The sequence below is a fragment of the Thunnus albacares genome, chromosome 8, assembly GCF_914725855.1.
Source record: "Thunnus albacares chromosome 8, fThuAlb1.1, whole genome shotgun sequence".
Classification (NCBI taxonomy): Eukaryota; Metazoa; Chordata; class Actinopteri; order Scombriformes; family Scombridae; genus Thunnus; species Thunnus albacares.
The window spans coordinates 11137940-11154560 of record NC_058113.1 but is presented as its reverse complement, the minus strand read 5'-3'; the positions used below and the strand labels follow the sequence as shown (position 1 = coordinate 11154560).

The 16621-nt window shown below is 38.9% G+C and overlaps 1 protein-coding gene across 3 annotated transcripts; it reads left to right on the top strand.

Annotated features, from left to right (window-relative positions):
• Window positions 1-238: 238 nt before the first annotated feature.
• Window positions 239-15777, top strand: washc5 (WASH complex subunit 5). 3 transcript variants are annotated; one of them, XM_044359804.1, is made up of 29 exons: window positions 239-366; window positions 1045-1300; window positions 2151-2296; window positions 2553-2637; window positions 2851-2951; window positions 3566-3758; window positions 3945-4097; window positions 4302-4415; window positions 6685-6856; window positions 7155-7282; window positions 7670-7799; window positions 8161-8273; window positions 9281-9447; window positions 9819-9894; window positions 10055-10165; window positions 10624-10764; window positions 11406-11486; window positions 11582-11683; window positions 12067-12246; window positions 12365-12489; window positions 12692-12854; window positions 13004-13106; window positions 13190-13269; window positions 13434-13537; window positions 13906-14035; window positions 14253-14349; window positions 14857-15010; window positions 15188-15275; window positions 15501-15777. In XM_044359804.1, exons 2-29 carry the CDS (start codon window positions 1115-1117, stop codon window positions 15555-15557), a joined length of 3480 nt encoding a protein of 1159 aa, XP_044215739.1. In that variant the 5' UTR covers window positions 239-366; window positions 1045-1114; the 3' UTR covers window positions 15558-15777. The 3 variants fall into 3 exon arrangements, with proteins under 3 accessions (XP_044215739.1, XP_044215741.1, XP_044215740.1); XM_044359806.1 differs by having other exon boundaries at window positions 241-366; window positions 1110-1300; XM_044359805.1 differs by having other exon boundaries at window positions 241-370.
• The last annotated feature ends 844 nt before the right edge of the window (window positions 15778-16621 follow it).

Sequence of the window (16621 nt, the reverse complement as noted above, 5' to 3'; positions counted from 1 at the left end):
TTTTAGTAGGCTAATTATTTAAGCTGATAAATCTGTATGATTTACATGGAAAACATGATACTGTTTCAGATTTATATATTTGTATAGGTATGATCCCTTGAAAAAGGCTATTAGAAACAATGCTTTCTAAAACATTCAAAAATTACTTTTAATCGATATCTTCTATAAGCACGGACCAGACTACACTTGTTCCCGTCCGTCTCCGGCGCGCTGAATGATCAGAATCAAACACACCCAGCTGCAGAGTCATGTGGTTGGTCATGAGGAAGTAAACAGGGAAGGAAAAATCCAGAGGCAATCCTTTCTCTCTGTACAGGACTTTGAAAATGAGAAACTATTTAAATTAAGCCATCAAGACGTAAAAAAGTGAGTTTACTATGACATGTTCGCATCTTTACATGTAATGTCTGCAGCATCAAGGCTAATCAGAGTAACTAGCTATCAGGCTACGTGCTAACGTTAGCTTTCTAATGATGCAAGGAGCTAATGCATGAATATAATATTAACACTACTCTAATTCTTCCATTTAGAAACCAAACAGCATGTTTATTGGTAGCTAATTACTGTTTTCTATGTTCCTTGAGGTGTCTTTAAGAAAGCTGGATATTAGGAAACCTGTGGGTGTTTAAATGTTATGAACACATGACATTTTATGACTGACGTTAACATCACGTTAGTGTTGCATTAAAGCATCATTATATACAGTATTATACTATATGTTAGTATTATTATATACAGTATTATATTGTATAACGTTATTGTCAGAAAACCTTAATCCGCATGCATATTACTCGACCAATACATTCGTTGAGTGAAAGTGATACCAATGTAAACTGTCCTCATAGGGAAGTGCTTGTCTCTCTCAGTTCAGGCACCACAGTAACATACAGTAGCAGGCAGTCAGTTTCTCGCTCAAGGACACTTCAGCAGGGCGGATGCTCGCCGTAACAATGATGAAACTCGTCTGTCTGGTTTAAAACAAAAACTTTCTTTTCTTTTAGACTACCTGTTGTTCTCAAACATCCTTTTCTTCTCTTACAATAGGAGTGTCTGAGCATTGTGTGCACTTTATCCTCCTCCTCCTCCTCCTCCTACTCCTCTTCCTCCAGCTGCAATGGTGGACTTTCTGGCGGAGAACAACTTGTGTGGCCAGGCCATCCTCAGGATAGTTTCCAGAGGAAATGCCATCATTGCCGAGCTCCTGCGCCTCTCTGACTTCATCCCTGCAGTTTTCAGGCTCAAGGACAAGAGTGACCAGCAGAAATATGGAGACATTATCTGTGACTTTAGCTACTTTAAGGTATGAATTAGGTCATGGCAGGAGTTACAAAACATTTGTAGGCCTAAAACAGTTTGGTTGTCGTTTAATGCTCATAGTAGCCAACCAACATCATCTATAAAGTTTGATTGTTTAAGCTTCCAAACTACTTCACATCTCTTCTCAGCCACATTTAAATGTACAGCACACGATCCAGTAACTACTTAACCTTAGATATTCTTATGTACCCAGTAATCTTGGCAGAATTGGCTTCAGGTACTGTACACCTTTTAAATGAACTGCAAACTGCCCTTAAACTAGATTCTTTTATTCTCCTTTGACATTTCAAACCTTCATTATCTGATGTTTCTTATGACTCTTGTAAATGCTTTTATTAATTCTTGTTGATTGTGGCTTTCTGGCTGTAGTTATGTTGTTCTGTATGCTGATTATGTGCTTGTCTGTGTATGTATGTTATTTGTTCTCAAGTCTCTCAGTGGGACTACCGGATTAAATAGAATAAGAAAATAAAGCTAAGAGGACAACCTAATTTATTCTAAGTTTGTGATCTGATCAAAATACAGTAAGAGCCATATTTGATTGGAGGTACTTAATAGTAACTAAATACTAAGTAGAGGTGGGATTTCTTCCAACTCCAATTTCTTTCAAGTTGGAATAAGTACTACATCACCGCATATCCAATGGAGGCTGTGTAGGGCTGCTGTAAACGCAATTGTAGCTCTGTGTATGATTTATGAAAATAATTGCTCTCTAAAGGGAACACATTTGTACTGCTTCTCCCCATATTTGTACTGTTGGTAGCTTTGTGTACAGTACAAAACAAGACTATCAATTTCACCTGCATTGTTACAAAATGTTGCTTCCTCTCCAGGGCCCAGAGTATTATGAGGGGAAGCTGGAAGCCAAACCTGAACTTCAGGACCTCGATGAAGAGTTTAGAGAGAACAACATTGAAATTCTGTCGAGGTTCTATCTGGCTTTTGAGAGTGTCCACAAATATATAGTGGATCTTAACAGGTAAGACAGGGCCGGGTTATGTAGGGGTGTGGTTTAGTTTGCTTGCAGTTCTGATTACAAAATCATAATGTGAGTTTGTCCGATTCAAATAAAGTAATTTATCATTGATTGACTGAATGTATTATGGAAAGGCCCAAACATAGTTCCTGACCCGTGTTTGATGCCCCTTCCTTTGTCTTTTTCCCTCTTTTTAAACCACAAAACCTGGTAAAGACAATATCAAAAGATGTTCTGATATTATTTCTCCTGTCTCCAGATATTTGGATGACCTACATGAGGGTGTTTATATTCAGCAGACCCTTGAGACTGTGCTTCTAAATGAGGATGGGAAACAGCTCCTAGTAAGTAATAAAAATGCAAATCAGTTTTAATTTTGTAAAAATTACAGGGACAAGCTAACGTTATTCTTCCAGATATCTGTTTGTGATGAGTTCACATCAAAATTAATTGTCTGTGTCGCTCATTTGCAGATTGATTTTCATGCCTAGCCCTTAAAATTACACATTAAAGCGACAACACAGAAGTTGATTGTGTGTGTTTTCTTTTCCACCCAGTGCGAGGCTCTCTACCTTTATGGAGTCATGTTGCTGGTTATTGACCAAAAAATTGAAGGAGAGGTCAGAGAAAGGATGCTTGTTTCCTATTATAGATACAGGTGCGCTTGTGACTCAGACACCCACACAAGCAAATACGACATTATCTCACTGACTCACACACTCGATGCTTTCTACTCACTCTTTAGCCAGGGAGATCGCTCACAGCAGAGTTGAGTCATTTTACTTGACTCATACATGTATCGGCTTAAAATTTTAGACAGAGTAAACATTATAGTTGTTGTACCTGATCTCTTTTTTTCTCTCTCTTTCTGCCTGTCAGTTGCAAACTACCTTTCTTCATGTAAATATGCATCAAAGAAGAAAGTTTATTAGTACAGATGTGGATGCACTTAAATTCTTCTTACTGTTTGAGTGTTGTTTTACATCAAAACATAAGTTTAAATATAAATTTATTGCTAGCATATTCACAAATGTACATCTTATTAGTTCCTGATGTTAGGTGTACAGAAAAACACATACCGAAGCAGGATGAATCATTCACTATATCAAATTATTATACCAACGTCAACACCAAGAAACAACATACAGCCTCAGTCTCTAAATTGTCTCCCATAATAACTCTTAACACATTAATTTTTTCTGTGCACTAATGCATCCACTTAAATACATACCATCTTTTGAAACATGCTGTATTGTTTCACATCTTCTTCAGTGCCGCACGTTCATCAGCCGACTCCAACCTGGACGACATCTGCAAACTGCTGCGTAGCACCGGCTACTCCAGCCAGCCTGGAGCTAAACGGCCACCCAACTACCCAGAGAGCTACTTCCAGAGGGTTCCCATCAGTAACACTTTTATTAGCATGGTCATTGGGAGGCTGCGCTCAGACGACATATACAACCAAGTGAGAAACATTTTACCACCCCCTGTTTAATGTATGAGCTGTAACAGATCGGACTGCTGAATATGCTCAACTATTGCATTTTTGCCTTCATTAGACAGTTCAAAGTTCAAAGAAAAGAGAGTGTGGATGGATTGTAGCAAATGTTCCAGTCGGGACCTAAAACAAAACTTCTCCTCCTTCTATCAGGTGTCTGCTTACCCTCTACCAGAGCATCGGAGCACAGCGCTGGCTAACCAGGCAGCCATGCTGTATGTCTGCCTTTACTTCAGCCCCTCCATACTCCACACCCAGCAGGCCAAGATGAGAGAGATAGTGGACAAGTACTTCCCTGACAATTGGGTGAGACACTTGATGGGTTTGTTCACTGGTTAGACTGTGCGTCATATGTTAGGCTTGATCTGTACGGATAATGTCATGCTAGTAGATTTCATGATAATATTATTTTCACTGAGTTTATCTAGTCTGTCTCATTTCCTCTCAGTTTTTCATTGATGTCATTTATTTTTTGTTGTACCAAAGTGTTTTTATGTTGTCTAACTGCAGGTTATTAGTATCTACATGGGGATCACGGTGAACCTGGTGGAGGCCTGGGACCCATACAAAGCTGCCAAGACTGCTCTTAACTACACCCTGGACTCTGCCAACATCAAAGAGCAGGTATTAAGAAAACTGGATTGGCTGTCAAGTTACAAAATCAACTGGTTTAAGTTACTCCCACTCAACTCATTTCTTGTCCCTTCCACCATACCATCTCATATTCCAGTGGTGATGTCCTTCAAATACCTGGGTGTGAATATCTTCTCCTCCTTGTACTCAGTTACAATTAAAAACTTCCAGGGCATCTTAAGTAGAGTGGAAGCTGACATGAAAAAATGGTCACTTCTCTCAGTAGTCTCCCTAGCACATATTTCCATTATAAAAATGGATATTTTACGAAGGGTAAACTTTTTTTATTTCTATATGTTACCCCTTTTTTCCCCCAAAGGGTTACTGGGATAAGATCCACAGTCTCATCTCAAAATACATTTGGAGGAGCAAGTGTCCTCGCCTCAAACTGTCAACTCTGCAACGTGGCAGACAGGAAGGAGGACTAGCTGTCCCCAATTTCAAGATATATTTTTGGTCATATGTGTTGCGCCCATTATCATTCTGGTAAGACCCCAATACATCTGTTTCATGGCGGGCTATAGAGGAAAATCTGGCCTCTCTTCATCGTTTACAAGACTTGATATACTCTAATCTGTCTCTTAAATGCTCCAAATGTATAAAAGGAAAGACATTATGGGGCCCCATAATCTTTTATCAACTTGGCACACTGTAGAGAAAGCTACTCATTCTCAGTTAATGTGGCACACCCACAGTCCCATTTTCCACAATTTTGCTCTTCTTAACGGAGGAGTCCCTTTTTCATTTCCCCAATGGAGCAATAAAGGTATCTATATTCTGTCTGACATCTGTAATGAGGAGGGTCTCAGAATGTTTAATGACTTGCGAATATCATTTGATTTACCTGGCCCTTCATTTTTCCTGTACCTGCAACTCAGATCTTCCATGTGTGCTTATGGTGTACCCTTGGGACATTTGTTATACACTCATGAGTGTCATGTCATGTGGGTGTTCAGACAAGTGGTTTAGTCTCTAAGTTCTACACCTTGTTACCGAACTCCTCTTGTGGGTCTCTCGCTGTTCATCAGGTGTGGGGAAAAAGGTCTTGACCATTATAGTGATGTGGTCTATTGGTTTACTGTCTAAGACAATTTGGACTGCACATCTAAAAACCCTAATCACAAACGTATTTAATTCAATTTTTTACCTCACTCCTAGAAAATGTCACCTGATGAAACTCATAACCTTTCCAATCTGTCATCTATGTACTCTTGGCCTCATGGGCTCATTTATGAATATGTACTGGGAGTACCCTGGAGTGGCTTCATTCTGGAAAGTAGTATCGTCTGCTCTATCAGATTTACTGGGTTTGCATATACCTTGCTGTCCCAAGTTGTTGATTTTGAATGATACCTTATGACCTGATTTGTCAGCCTCCAAATCTCAGATTTTATTTGCTGGTCTTACAGCAGCAAAAAAATGCTAGCTCTAAGATGGACTCCTTCTCATTCACTCACCCATACACAATGGCTAATGTCTTTTCTGAACATACTACACATGGAACAATTTATAGCGAGAATACATGGGGCTAGAGTAAGAATTGTCCATGCGTGGGCCTTTGCAGCAGCAGATGTTTAACAGCTGCTGGCTTGAATATGTACAAGTATGGCATTATGATGTATGTAAGTGCACTTTGCTGTATTGTTGTAAATCTATGAATCTATGTATTAAGTAATATAGAACTATCGTGGGATGGGAGGGGAGGGTACTGGTCGCCACATAGGTGGGAGGGAGGGACCTTTTTTGGTCCCAGTGGGGGTAGTTATACTCTGATACATTGTGTTGATTATTGCAATGACTATTAGTCTACTTTTTTGGATTGGCTTCGATGTCACACAGTCTTCAGATTCTTCATTTTACAGTCTGTTAGTGTGGCACTCTATTGTATGCAGATACTGATAACTGTGTTCACAGAATTAGTGAGTCATTCTCTGTAACTGTGCAGAATCTAAATTGAACCAAAAGCAAATTAATGACATCAGTGACTTTTGAAAGACATTGTTTAACTTTTCTCCAAAAGTTTTGTTAGATAAAAAGATAGTGAATGATTTGAACTACTGGTACTAATAAAAAAAAAAAAACCTGCACTCACATCAGTAATGCACAGAGGAAGCAAATGATTGATCCTTGCTTGGTGACTGGACTGTGGACATTACTATATGTCTTAAAGACAAGTGGGAGTAAATGAATGAATAATTAATCGTCTGAGGAAAGATCAATTATATATCTCCCAACATCATCAGCATAACTGTGTGTTTAGGCCACTCGTTATGCAGCCAGCATGGAGAGCCTGAGGCCTCATGTGCAACAGCTGCTGAAGGAAGGTTTCCTGAGGGAGGAGATCATCCTGGACAACATTCCCAAACTGCTCAACTGTCTGAGGGACTGCAATGTCGCTATCCGCTGGCTGATGCTGCACTCTGCAGAGTCAGGTGAGAGTATTAGGGAGATTTTCCCTCAAAGACTAGAGTGTAAATTAGTTAAGAGTAAATAATGTCACTGTTGTCATGTGCCACCTGAATTTTACATCTACCAATTTCTAGCTGGTTTGAGCTGCTTCGGTAGAGATGTCTTCATCTGGAAAAGTCCATACAGTACATTGCTCCAGTGCTCCAATTAAGCCCAGATTTCCAAATCTGTGGCTTTGCCTTTAAACAGGATTATATTAATGAAAATACTTTATATTGTTGATTTGCAGTTTACTTAAATTAATCATCTTCTGTCTCATAGCTTATGACCCAAACAACAAGCGACTGCGTCAGATCAAAGACCAAGTGCTCAACGACTCCAAGTACAACCCCAAGATCCTCTTCCAGCTCCTGCTAGACACTGCTCAGTTTGAGTTCACACTCAAAGAGGTGAGAGTCTCTCTTTAGTACTGGAAAATGCTAATGGCGACAGGGTAAAACATGGAAATAAGAGCAAATTGTCACTAATAGTATGGGAGCTTAATCAAAGGAGGATGAACTGGTGAGTGTTGAGGTGCTTTCAAACATGTCAAGCTTCTTGCTTCTTTAGACAGAGTGAAAGTGTGAAATTAAAGCCAGAGTAATTCCACAGTGATGCAACCAACTGTGTTTCTTGTTAGGTGTGTCCTCTCTGTTGTTTATTAGCATACTGTGAGACAACATATGGCTAGCCAGTCTATCATTAGGAGAGGACACAAATTTAATGTTCTCATTACACATCTCATCTGACTAATCCTTCCTCATCGACTCCGCATCTGTGTTGTCCCCCTCTTCCAGATGTTCAAGCAGATGCTGTCAGAGAAGCAGATCAAGTGGGAGAGCTTCAAGAAGGAGGGATCAGAGAGAATGACAGAGCTGGCCGAAGTCTTCTCAGGCGTCAAACCACTTACCAGAGTGGAGAAAAACGGTGAGTTACGCTGTTAGGATGGATAAGATGCAGGATTACACATGCAGGGAGGAAGTGGTACTGAAGCAGCCACAGCTGTGTGCCGTGCATGGATTATTTCAGTCTTGGAGCACAAATACATAAATGAGTTTAAGCTTGAAGCTTCTGAGAAAAAAATGTTGAGGCAGAGAAACATCATGGAAAAAAAATCATGAAAGACACACATGCAAGGAGAGGTGGATTAAATTTACATCAGTCATGCTTATTTCTGCCCGTTGAAACTCTAGCTCCTCTCGACCCATTTTTCTTAACCACCACTTGTGAGACACTTTGATAACATTCTTTCTCTACTTGTACTGCATACCTGTATTAACCTTCACAGAGAACTTACAAGCCTGGTTTAGAGAAATCTCAAAGCAGATCGAATCTTTGAACTATGAGGACTCTACAGCTGCTGGAAGGAAGACAGTCCAGCTCATACAGGCTCTTGTTGAGGTGAGTGAGATAATGATAATTCATCCTGTCTTTAAATCACTTTAAATAGTGCTTTTCAACAAGTCCAGTTGCCCTCGATTCAACCCCCCTCAGACTGGGAATCTTCACAGATGTATATTGCTTTAGATTCATGCATATAGCTAATAAGGGAATCCAAGAGCAATTCATGCAAACAGTAGCAAAACAGAAAACATAATTAACTGCTATGAAATGCATATTAATATGGTCACATCAGAATACATATTAGAAATGTTTTGTGGCTTGCAATGCCCTCATTTTTATACCTCCGCGCTTTCAATAGCTGTGGCTGAAGGCATTATGTTTTCAGGTTGTCCGTCTGTGCATCTGTCCGTGTGTCTGTCTGTGCGTCCATCCTATTCTCATGAATGCAATATCTCAGGAATGCCCTGAGGGAATTTCTTCAAATTTGGCACAAAGGTCCACTTAGACTCAAGGATGAACTGATTAGAGTTTGGTGGTAAAAGGTCAAGGTCACTGTGACCTTATAAAACACGTTTTTGGCCATAACTCAGAGTTCATACACTAATTGTGACTAAATTTCCCACAAATGTCTAATAAGATAAAAATTAAGTGATGACATTTTATATCCAAATAGTACCTAAGTGAAGACAGCATGTTTCTCACTGCAAATTATACACTGGAATCATACATGTCAATATAATGAGAACTTCCATTTTGCCAGAAAATACACTTGATACCTTTTTATTAAATTCTTTGAAAGTCTTCACTACAAATATTATGAGTCTGGACAGACATGGAGGTAAACTGCAACTTGACTGGTTGGCGGAGGCAATAGAAATAGAAATGTGATTTTGTGCCTAGAATCCTCAGATACAGACATGAGATTGTAACACTGAGACAGAAAGTGTGTATATTCTGTAACAGAACAGAATACACACACTTTCTCATTCGAGTGAATGGGAAAGTGTGTCCAAACTTTTGACTGGTACTGTATGTCTATAAAATGTTTTTCCCTTGGTCTTTAGGTCCAGGAGTTCCACCAGTTGGAGTCTAACCTGCAGGTCTGTCAGTTCTTGGCTGACACCAGAAAGTTCCTGCACCAAATGATCCGCACCATCAATATCAAGGAAGAAGTCCTCATTACTATGCAGATAGTCGGGGACTTGTCATACGCATGGCAGATAATTGACAGGTACTTAATTCTGGCTATACAGAGTGATTCATTTGTGCGGTGTCGTATAAATATCAGATATTAACAGATATTATCAGACATAACCACGAAGAAACCAAAGATTAATCTTTGATATTATGACCACAATGCAATATTAATAATTGATTGCCTGGTGTGTTTTTCTACTTTGATTGTAATTCACATTATTTTTCTCATTAGCATGCAGGTTGTAGCAAAAGACAGCAACACAGGTCACAAGAAGACCACAGTGCAGCAGTTGTTTTGTCTTTTATTTAACTCAGTAGTGCTTTTGTTTTGTCTGTAGAGCATATTTTTCTCACCAGTTTTTTCTCGAGTGTAATGTTTTTTCATGCTTATGTTTTATTCTGCAGCTTCACATCAATTATGCAGGAGAGCATCAGAGTCAACCCGTCCATGGTCACAAAACTGAGAGCTACATTTCTGAAGGTGAAGAATATTTGTGCCCAACACACACACACACACACACACACGCATGCATGCATGCATAACTTAGCCTTAGTGTAGAGAATTCTTACCTGTGATGTTAAAGGAATTCTGTTTTAACTTGCTTTTGTGTGTGTGTGTGTGTATGTTTGTGTGTGACCAGTTGGCATCTGCATTGGATCTTCCGCTGCTGCGTATCAACCAGGCCAACAGCGCTGACCTGCTGAGTGTTTCACAGTTCTATTCAGGAGAATTGGTGGCTTATGTCAGAAAGGTACATTGCAGCATATTAAATTCATGTTTAAACCTGAGATCTTACAAAAGTAGAGATAACATAACTTTTTATGTGACCTCATAACTGTAACTAATGAGCTCTGCATGCTGTAAATTATTGTTTGGCAGCTGTACAGTAACAACTACAGTCATGATTCATCTTTCTAAAACCTCCTAATTCCAAAATTTACCCGAAAAGACTTGCTTAGCAGATGTGTACTTTAAGATGCTGTTGCCTTCTGGTGTCATCAGCCACATGCCATGTCCCTTAATACTAGAGGATTTGCTCCTACTAGCTGTAGACAAGATTGTTCATCTACAGTATCGTGTACCATCTGCTTTTGAAGACTAATCTCGACTCTTATTTCTTTATTATCTTTCTATAGTCTTTCTTTATTTATAACTCAAACATAGATTGATGTTGATGATCAGTTTAGGTGTTTTATTTCATGTTTCCAGGTTCTGCAGATCATCCCAGAGAGCATGTTCACCTCTCTGGCTAAGATCGTCAAGCTTCAGATCCATGACATTATGGAGGTGCCCACACGGTTGGACAAGGACAAGCTAAAGGACTACTCCCAACTCGGGGCTCGCTATGAAGTAAAGCAGCTGTTATGTTTGAAATTGTCACAATTTAGTATGTGCATGTATCCATGAGTCTTGTTCAGAATGTCATTGAAGTTTTAAAAAAACATTTGATCTTATACAAAATCAAAAGCAGACTTATCAGAAGAGAGGCCCGAAGTTGTTCTGTTTCGATGTGGACTAATTTATTTGAGTCGGAGGCAATCATACAAGCTGTCATATCGGAACATTTTTCAATCTCACCCACAGCTTTTGATGTGAAATAGAAATTAGAAAAGAAAGTTTGATATGGAAACAAATTTTGCCAGCAGAGCCTTATTTGAATTGCACTCATTTGAATTTGTATGGCAGATAATGAATTGTTGAAGTTCAAATTTAATATTGTCGGGCATATCTGTAATATTAGTCAAATGCCTTGAAATTAAATGCGACCGTTATAGAGTTAAGCTTTTGAGTAGAAATTCAATTTAGATTGTGCTCTCTCAGATATACAGCCTCGGATTTAAAAACAGAACAGCAAACATTTAATCCAGCAGCATGAAAGAGCACACTGTCAATGTAATAAATGCAATGCAATAAACTTGTTCAAATTTAAATTCACTGGATTGTATCTGTCACTGTGTGCCCAAACATCTTTCTGCTTCACGTGATTATAGGTGGCTAAACTCACCCATGACATCTCCATTTTCACTGAGGGCATCCTGATGATGAAGACCACTTTAGTTGGAATCATTAAGGTAGGTGGTGTGATGAAGGGGTTTGGACTTGGGAGAGGGATATAGTGCTGGTATCGTAGTGGATTTTAGTTTACTAACACACTCTGACGTTTTAGGTGGATCCTAAGCAACTTCTGGAAGATGGCATCAGGAAGGAGCTGGTGAAGAGGGTGGCTTATGCTCTGCACAAAGGATTGATCTTCAACCCCAAAGCTAAGGTCAGACATCAGATCTGCTATGTGTCTTACAGATAAATCAAACAGTAGGTTACTGCACTTGTTCATCTGTTTTTGATAGCTGCTTGTATTGACAATCATATTTTACAGTTCATTATCAATCTGGAGTGAATTTTGGGAATTATTTCATGTGTGAGAAGAGACAAATTATTCTATTTATAATAGAACTGGACATCTTTCTCCAGGACAAACAACCAAAACAATTTACAATCAATTGGTTTTGTCCAGAATAGCTGGCTCACTGTAATGTATATAAAAACTGAACTGAGTTCCATGTATTCCATGCTGCAAGATGCAGGGCTAACACAACTGTGAAATACTAAAAGAAGAAATTAAACAAGAATATATATCTTCCACTCTCTCAGCCCAGCGAGCTGATGCCAAAGTTAAAAGACATGGCGGCCACCATGGATGGGTTCTACAGGTCATTTGAGTACATCCAGGACTATGTCAGCATTTACGGCCTTAAAATCTGGCAGGAGGAGGTGTCCCGCATCATCAACTACAATGTAGAACAGGAATGCAACAGCTTCCTCAGGACCAAGGTCTGGCTCAGCGCAGTACCGTGCCCTTTTACAGTTTTCAATCACTTCCGTGAATAGTGCACTGACATCAGTTCAACGCTCTGGTTGTTGAGTTGATTATTTCCTTGCTTCCAATCAGATCCAGGACTGGCAGAGTGTGCACCAGTCCACCCACATCCCCATCCCCAAGTTTCCCTCTGTGGATGAGTCTGCCACCTTCATCGGTCGTCTCTGCAGAGAAATCCTTCGAATCACTGATCCCAAGTACGTCTCCTTTCATTTAACAGTGAAATTGGAAAAGAGGAGTGATTACAATCCTATGACAGAAAATCCTATAATTTTTTTTTTCTCTTAAAACTACCTCAGCTTGAAAATGAAGATGAAGATAAAAGCTTTGGTCATATTTGTAGGCGCCAAATCTTGCAGTATTTATAAGCTGTCTGAAAAATATTGGTCCTTTCTACAGGGTAACATGCTACATTGACCAAATGAACACCTGGTATGACCTAAAGAGCCACCAGGAGGTGACCAACAACAGGCTGTTCTCTGAGATCCAGAACACCCTGGGTACATTTGGTCTCAACGGACTGGACCGTCTGCTGTGCTTCATGATTGTTAAGGAACTGCAGGTAACTGGCCTACACAAAAGGTCTCACTGAAATAAACAATGGTGACAAATTGCTGTTTCCAGCACTGTTAGGGCTTTTATGCCATCTTCAGTGCACATAGTGCAGTAAGTTTATCTTAATATGTTAAACAACGTGTTTCTCCCAATCAGAACTTCCTGACGATGCTTCAGAAGACCATCCTGAGGGACAGGGCTGTGGTAGATGTCTTTAAAGCCATGCTGGGTGCTGTCAACCCAGTTCAGGGCATTGTGTGTGGGTACTCATTTAGGAAAAACTTATAACACACCATGATCTTTTTACTCCTTGAGAAAAATCTATTTTTCTTTCTGCAACAGCTAATGCCAGCAAAGTGTATGCCACTGCTGTCGCCAAAACCCAGAAGATCTGGGGCGCATACTTGGAAGCCATAATGAAGGTACTGGTCTATGTTATTGTGTCATGATTGCAAATAAAAAATTAAAATGAATGAACTTAAATTCAGATATTTATGGGATGTACTTACTACTCGTCATTGGTGGCAACCTTCCAATAAAGACAAGATGGCATGAAAATAATGTTGACTGCATATGTTTGTTGTAGGTTGGTCAGATGCAGATTCTCAGACAACAGATCGCTAATGAGCTGAACTACTCCTGCAAGTTTGACTCCAAACACCTGGCTGCTGCCCTGGAAAACCTTAACAAGTCAGTCTAGTGTCACCACAGAGTGCATACCTTTTCACAAACATCTCTATGATTGTGGTACAATACAATAAGTATTGTAAGTGCTGAGAGGAAGGAATTTTTTCTTTTCAGTATCATAAAAACATACTAACTGCTGCGTGAGGCTGTGAAATGTTGTTTGAGTCATTCCTCTGGCATTCTTGTTTCTTTTGATCAGTATATTAATGATTTTATAATAACTTTTCTGTTTGGTTTTTGATAAAATAAGACTTTCTAAAATTGGATTTTTCAAATTTGCTTTCATGCACAAGTCTTAGTTGATAAACGTTTATAGATCTAATTTTAGCTTTAACTCTAATTTAGTCCATTTTTAATTGTGATCCTGCTAGGTCTCTGCTGGCAGACATTGAGGCCCACTACCACGACCCATCTCTGCCCTACCCTAAAGAGGACAACACTCTTCTGTATGAGATTGCTGCCTACCTGGAGGCTGCCGGCATTCACAACCCACTCAACAAGGTTAGGAAATTTTCGGTCTTCCAGCATAACGATTTAGCCTTGTTCTAATCTCACATTTCACCTGGAATCAATATTAGTCTTTTGATTTTCAGAAACCACCACAGACTGAAGCTTTTTTACTCTGCATCTATCACCTGCGGTCTTCTGTCTGTTTTCTATTTTGTTTGGTATATATTTCAGGATATTCAGATCTTTTTTTTTTTTTTATGCCTCACAGATCTACATCACCACAAAGCGCCTCCCTTACTTTCCCATCATCAACTTCCTGTTTATTATTGCTCAGCTGCCTAAACTTCAGTACAGCAAAAACCAAGGTATTTTTTTTTTCTTTCATCTCTTTACTTTATTACACATACTGTAATTGTTATTGCACTGTTGTTGGTCCTACAAATGTGAGTGCAACAGGTTAGTATTTCCGAGAAGCTTAATTCTTTTTGTTCTGTTTATCCATCACAGTATCAGAGGTTTTACTTACAAAATTGAAAGAAATCTAGAAGCTTGATGTTTGTAGATGTGAGGGTAGGTCTCACTTTGAGCTTGGACCTTGGTGTCCACGTGGTATACCGCTCATTATCGACTTCTGTATCTTATTTTAATTGGATTGGCTACTTACCAAACTCAGTCAGCACACATAGAGCATTATTCTGGGAAATGTAGGAAGTCACCATTTTCAGAGGGAAGGTTGAAGGAACATGAGCACACCAGATTCTTAGTATAAAAGTTATAAATTATGTAGTCGATTTTTCCATCAGTATGCCAGACTTACTAGTATGCATGGCTGCATCCATGTGTAAATGATCACGTCTGATGTATTTTCTTAGGAATGACCTGCAGGAAAGCCACAGACCCAGTTGACTGGCCTCCGTTAGTGCTCGGCATGCTCACCCTGCTTAAGCAGTTCCACTCCAGATACACGCAACAGTTCTTGGCTCTCATTGGTCAGTTCATCCGCTCGATCATGGAGCAGTGCACAAGGTAACCAAACAGACATTAGACTTAGGAATCATTGCTGAAATTAATATAAAACACTTACTTTTCTGTAGTTTAAGTTAATGTCTACAATATTTTTAAATTTTTTTTATACTGTTATGAAATGATTCCAGTTAAGGCTTTATGAATTCACATTTGAATTTCCATTTGACCTCATTATAGTCAGAAGATCCCTGACATGCCCTCTGATGTGGTGGGAGCTCTGATGTTCCTGGAAGACTATGTGAAGTACACGAAACTGTCACGCAAGGTAGGACAATGCCCACCATAGCACTGGATGAGTAAAGAGCAACTGTAGTGCAGTAAATATGTGCTAAATGACAACAATTTTATAGTGACAGAACTGGTAGCAAGCTGGATGTTTAATTTCTGATTATTCTACCTAAATATATTATGTCATACTGTATGTATAGACCTGCATCTTGTAGTGTCATGTAATGTGTGTATTTCTCTTTATTTTCTCTGTAATCTACAGGTGGCTGAAGCCCATGTGCCCAGTTTCATTTTTGATGAGTTCAGAACTATACTGTGAAGATCTGGGAGAAGCATTTCATCAGAAAATGATGCTTTTGTTGCCTTTTTAATTGTTTACTTACACATTTCATTGTTTAGGCTATTAATGTCTTAATGCACTAATAATAGATTGTACATAGATATAAAACTAAAATTGCCTATGACTTGACTTGTGTATTATCACTTTTCGCCATTTTCAAATGTAATTCATAAATAAACACAAATGTTCAAATTAATAATTGTAATTGTATTTAATAATTGATAATTGTTTCTACAAAGATTATACTTTGCCTAATTTTCCAAGCTTTAGAAATAAAACTAGCCTATACTTGGTCCAACTTCTCATTCTCATCAAACCAAAATAATTCAGGATTTTTGTGCTGCATTCTTGCATATAAAGTAGCCTACAATAAACCTAAGTGTGATTATCATCTCCCAGGTCACAGACCAAACACACTCTTACCTTCCTCACTTACCTGCTTCTGTTGCCAGGGATAGGATACCTCTTATCAGGTGGACATAGCATAGGGTTTCACACCAAAAGGTTTCTGTTTTATCTATTTGAGTGTCCTTAGTGTGGAAAAGTTTGGGAACTCCTCACCAAACTACATTTCAGCTGGTGCAATCACCGGAGGCAGTACAGAAAAGTAAAGAGTACGGTCTTGACCTGCTCTATGTGAAAAGTGCCTTGAGATGACTTCTGTTGTGATATGGCGCTATATAAATAAAGATTGATTGATTGATTGATTGATTGATTGACATGCTCATAATTTGGATATATTAGTGTTTGTCAAAACATTAAAATCATTAAAAATAAATGAGGGCCCTATCTTATATCAAGATGCTCATTCCATACGGCCTTACAAGACACACACAAGAATTATTCCATGTACACAGATGCAAAACCAAATATACAAATTATAAGAATACGTTTATAGAATATTATGGATTTACTGGATGGATGGATTTATTATGGGATATTACATTCAGAGAGGAACATGAGCTGACTTTCTAATTCTTGCATGACTGGATAGTGCAAAAAGCAGTAACCTACATTATTTGTACTAAACTAATATAAGACAC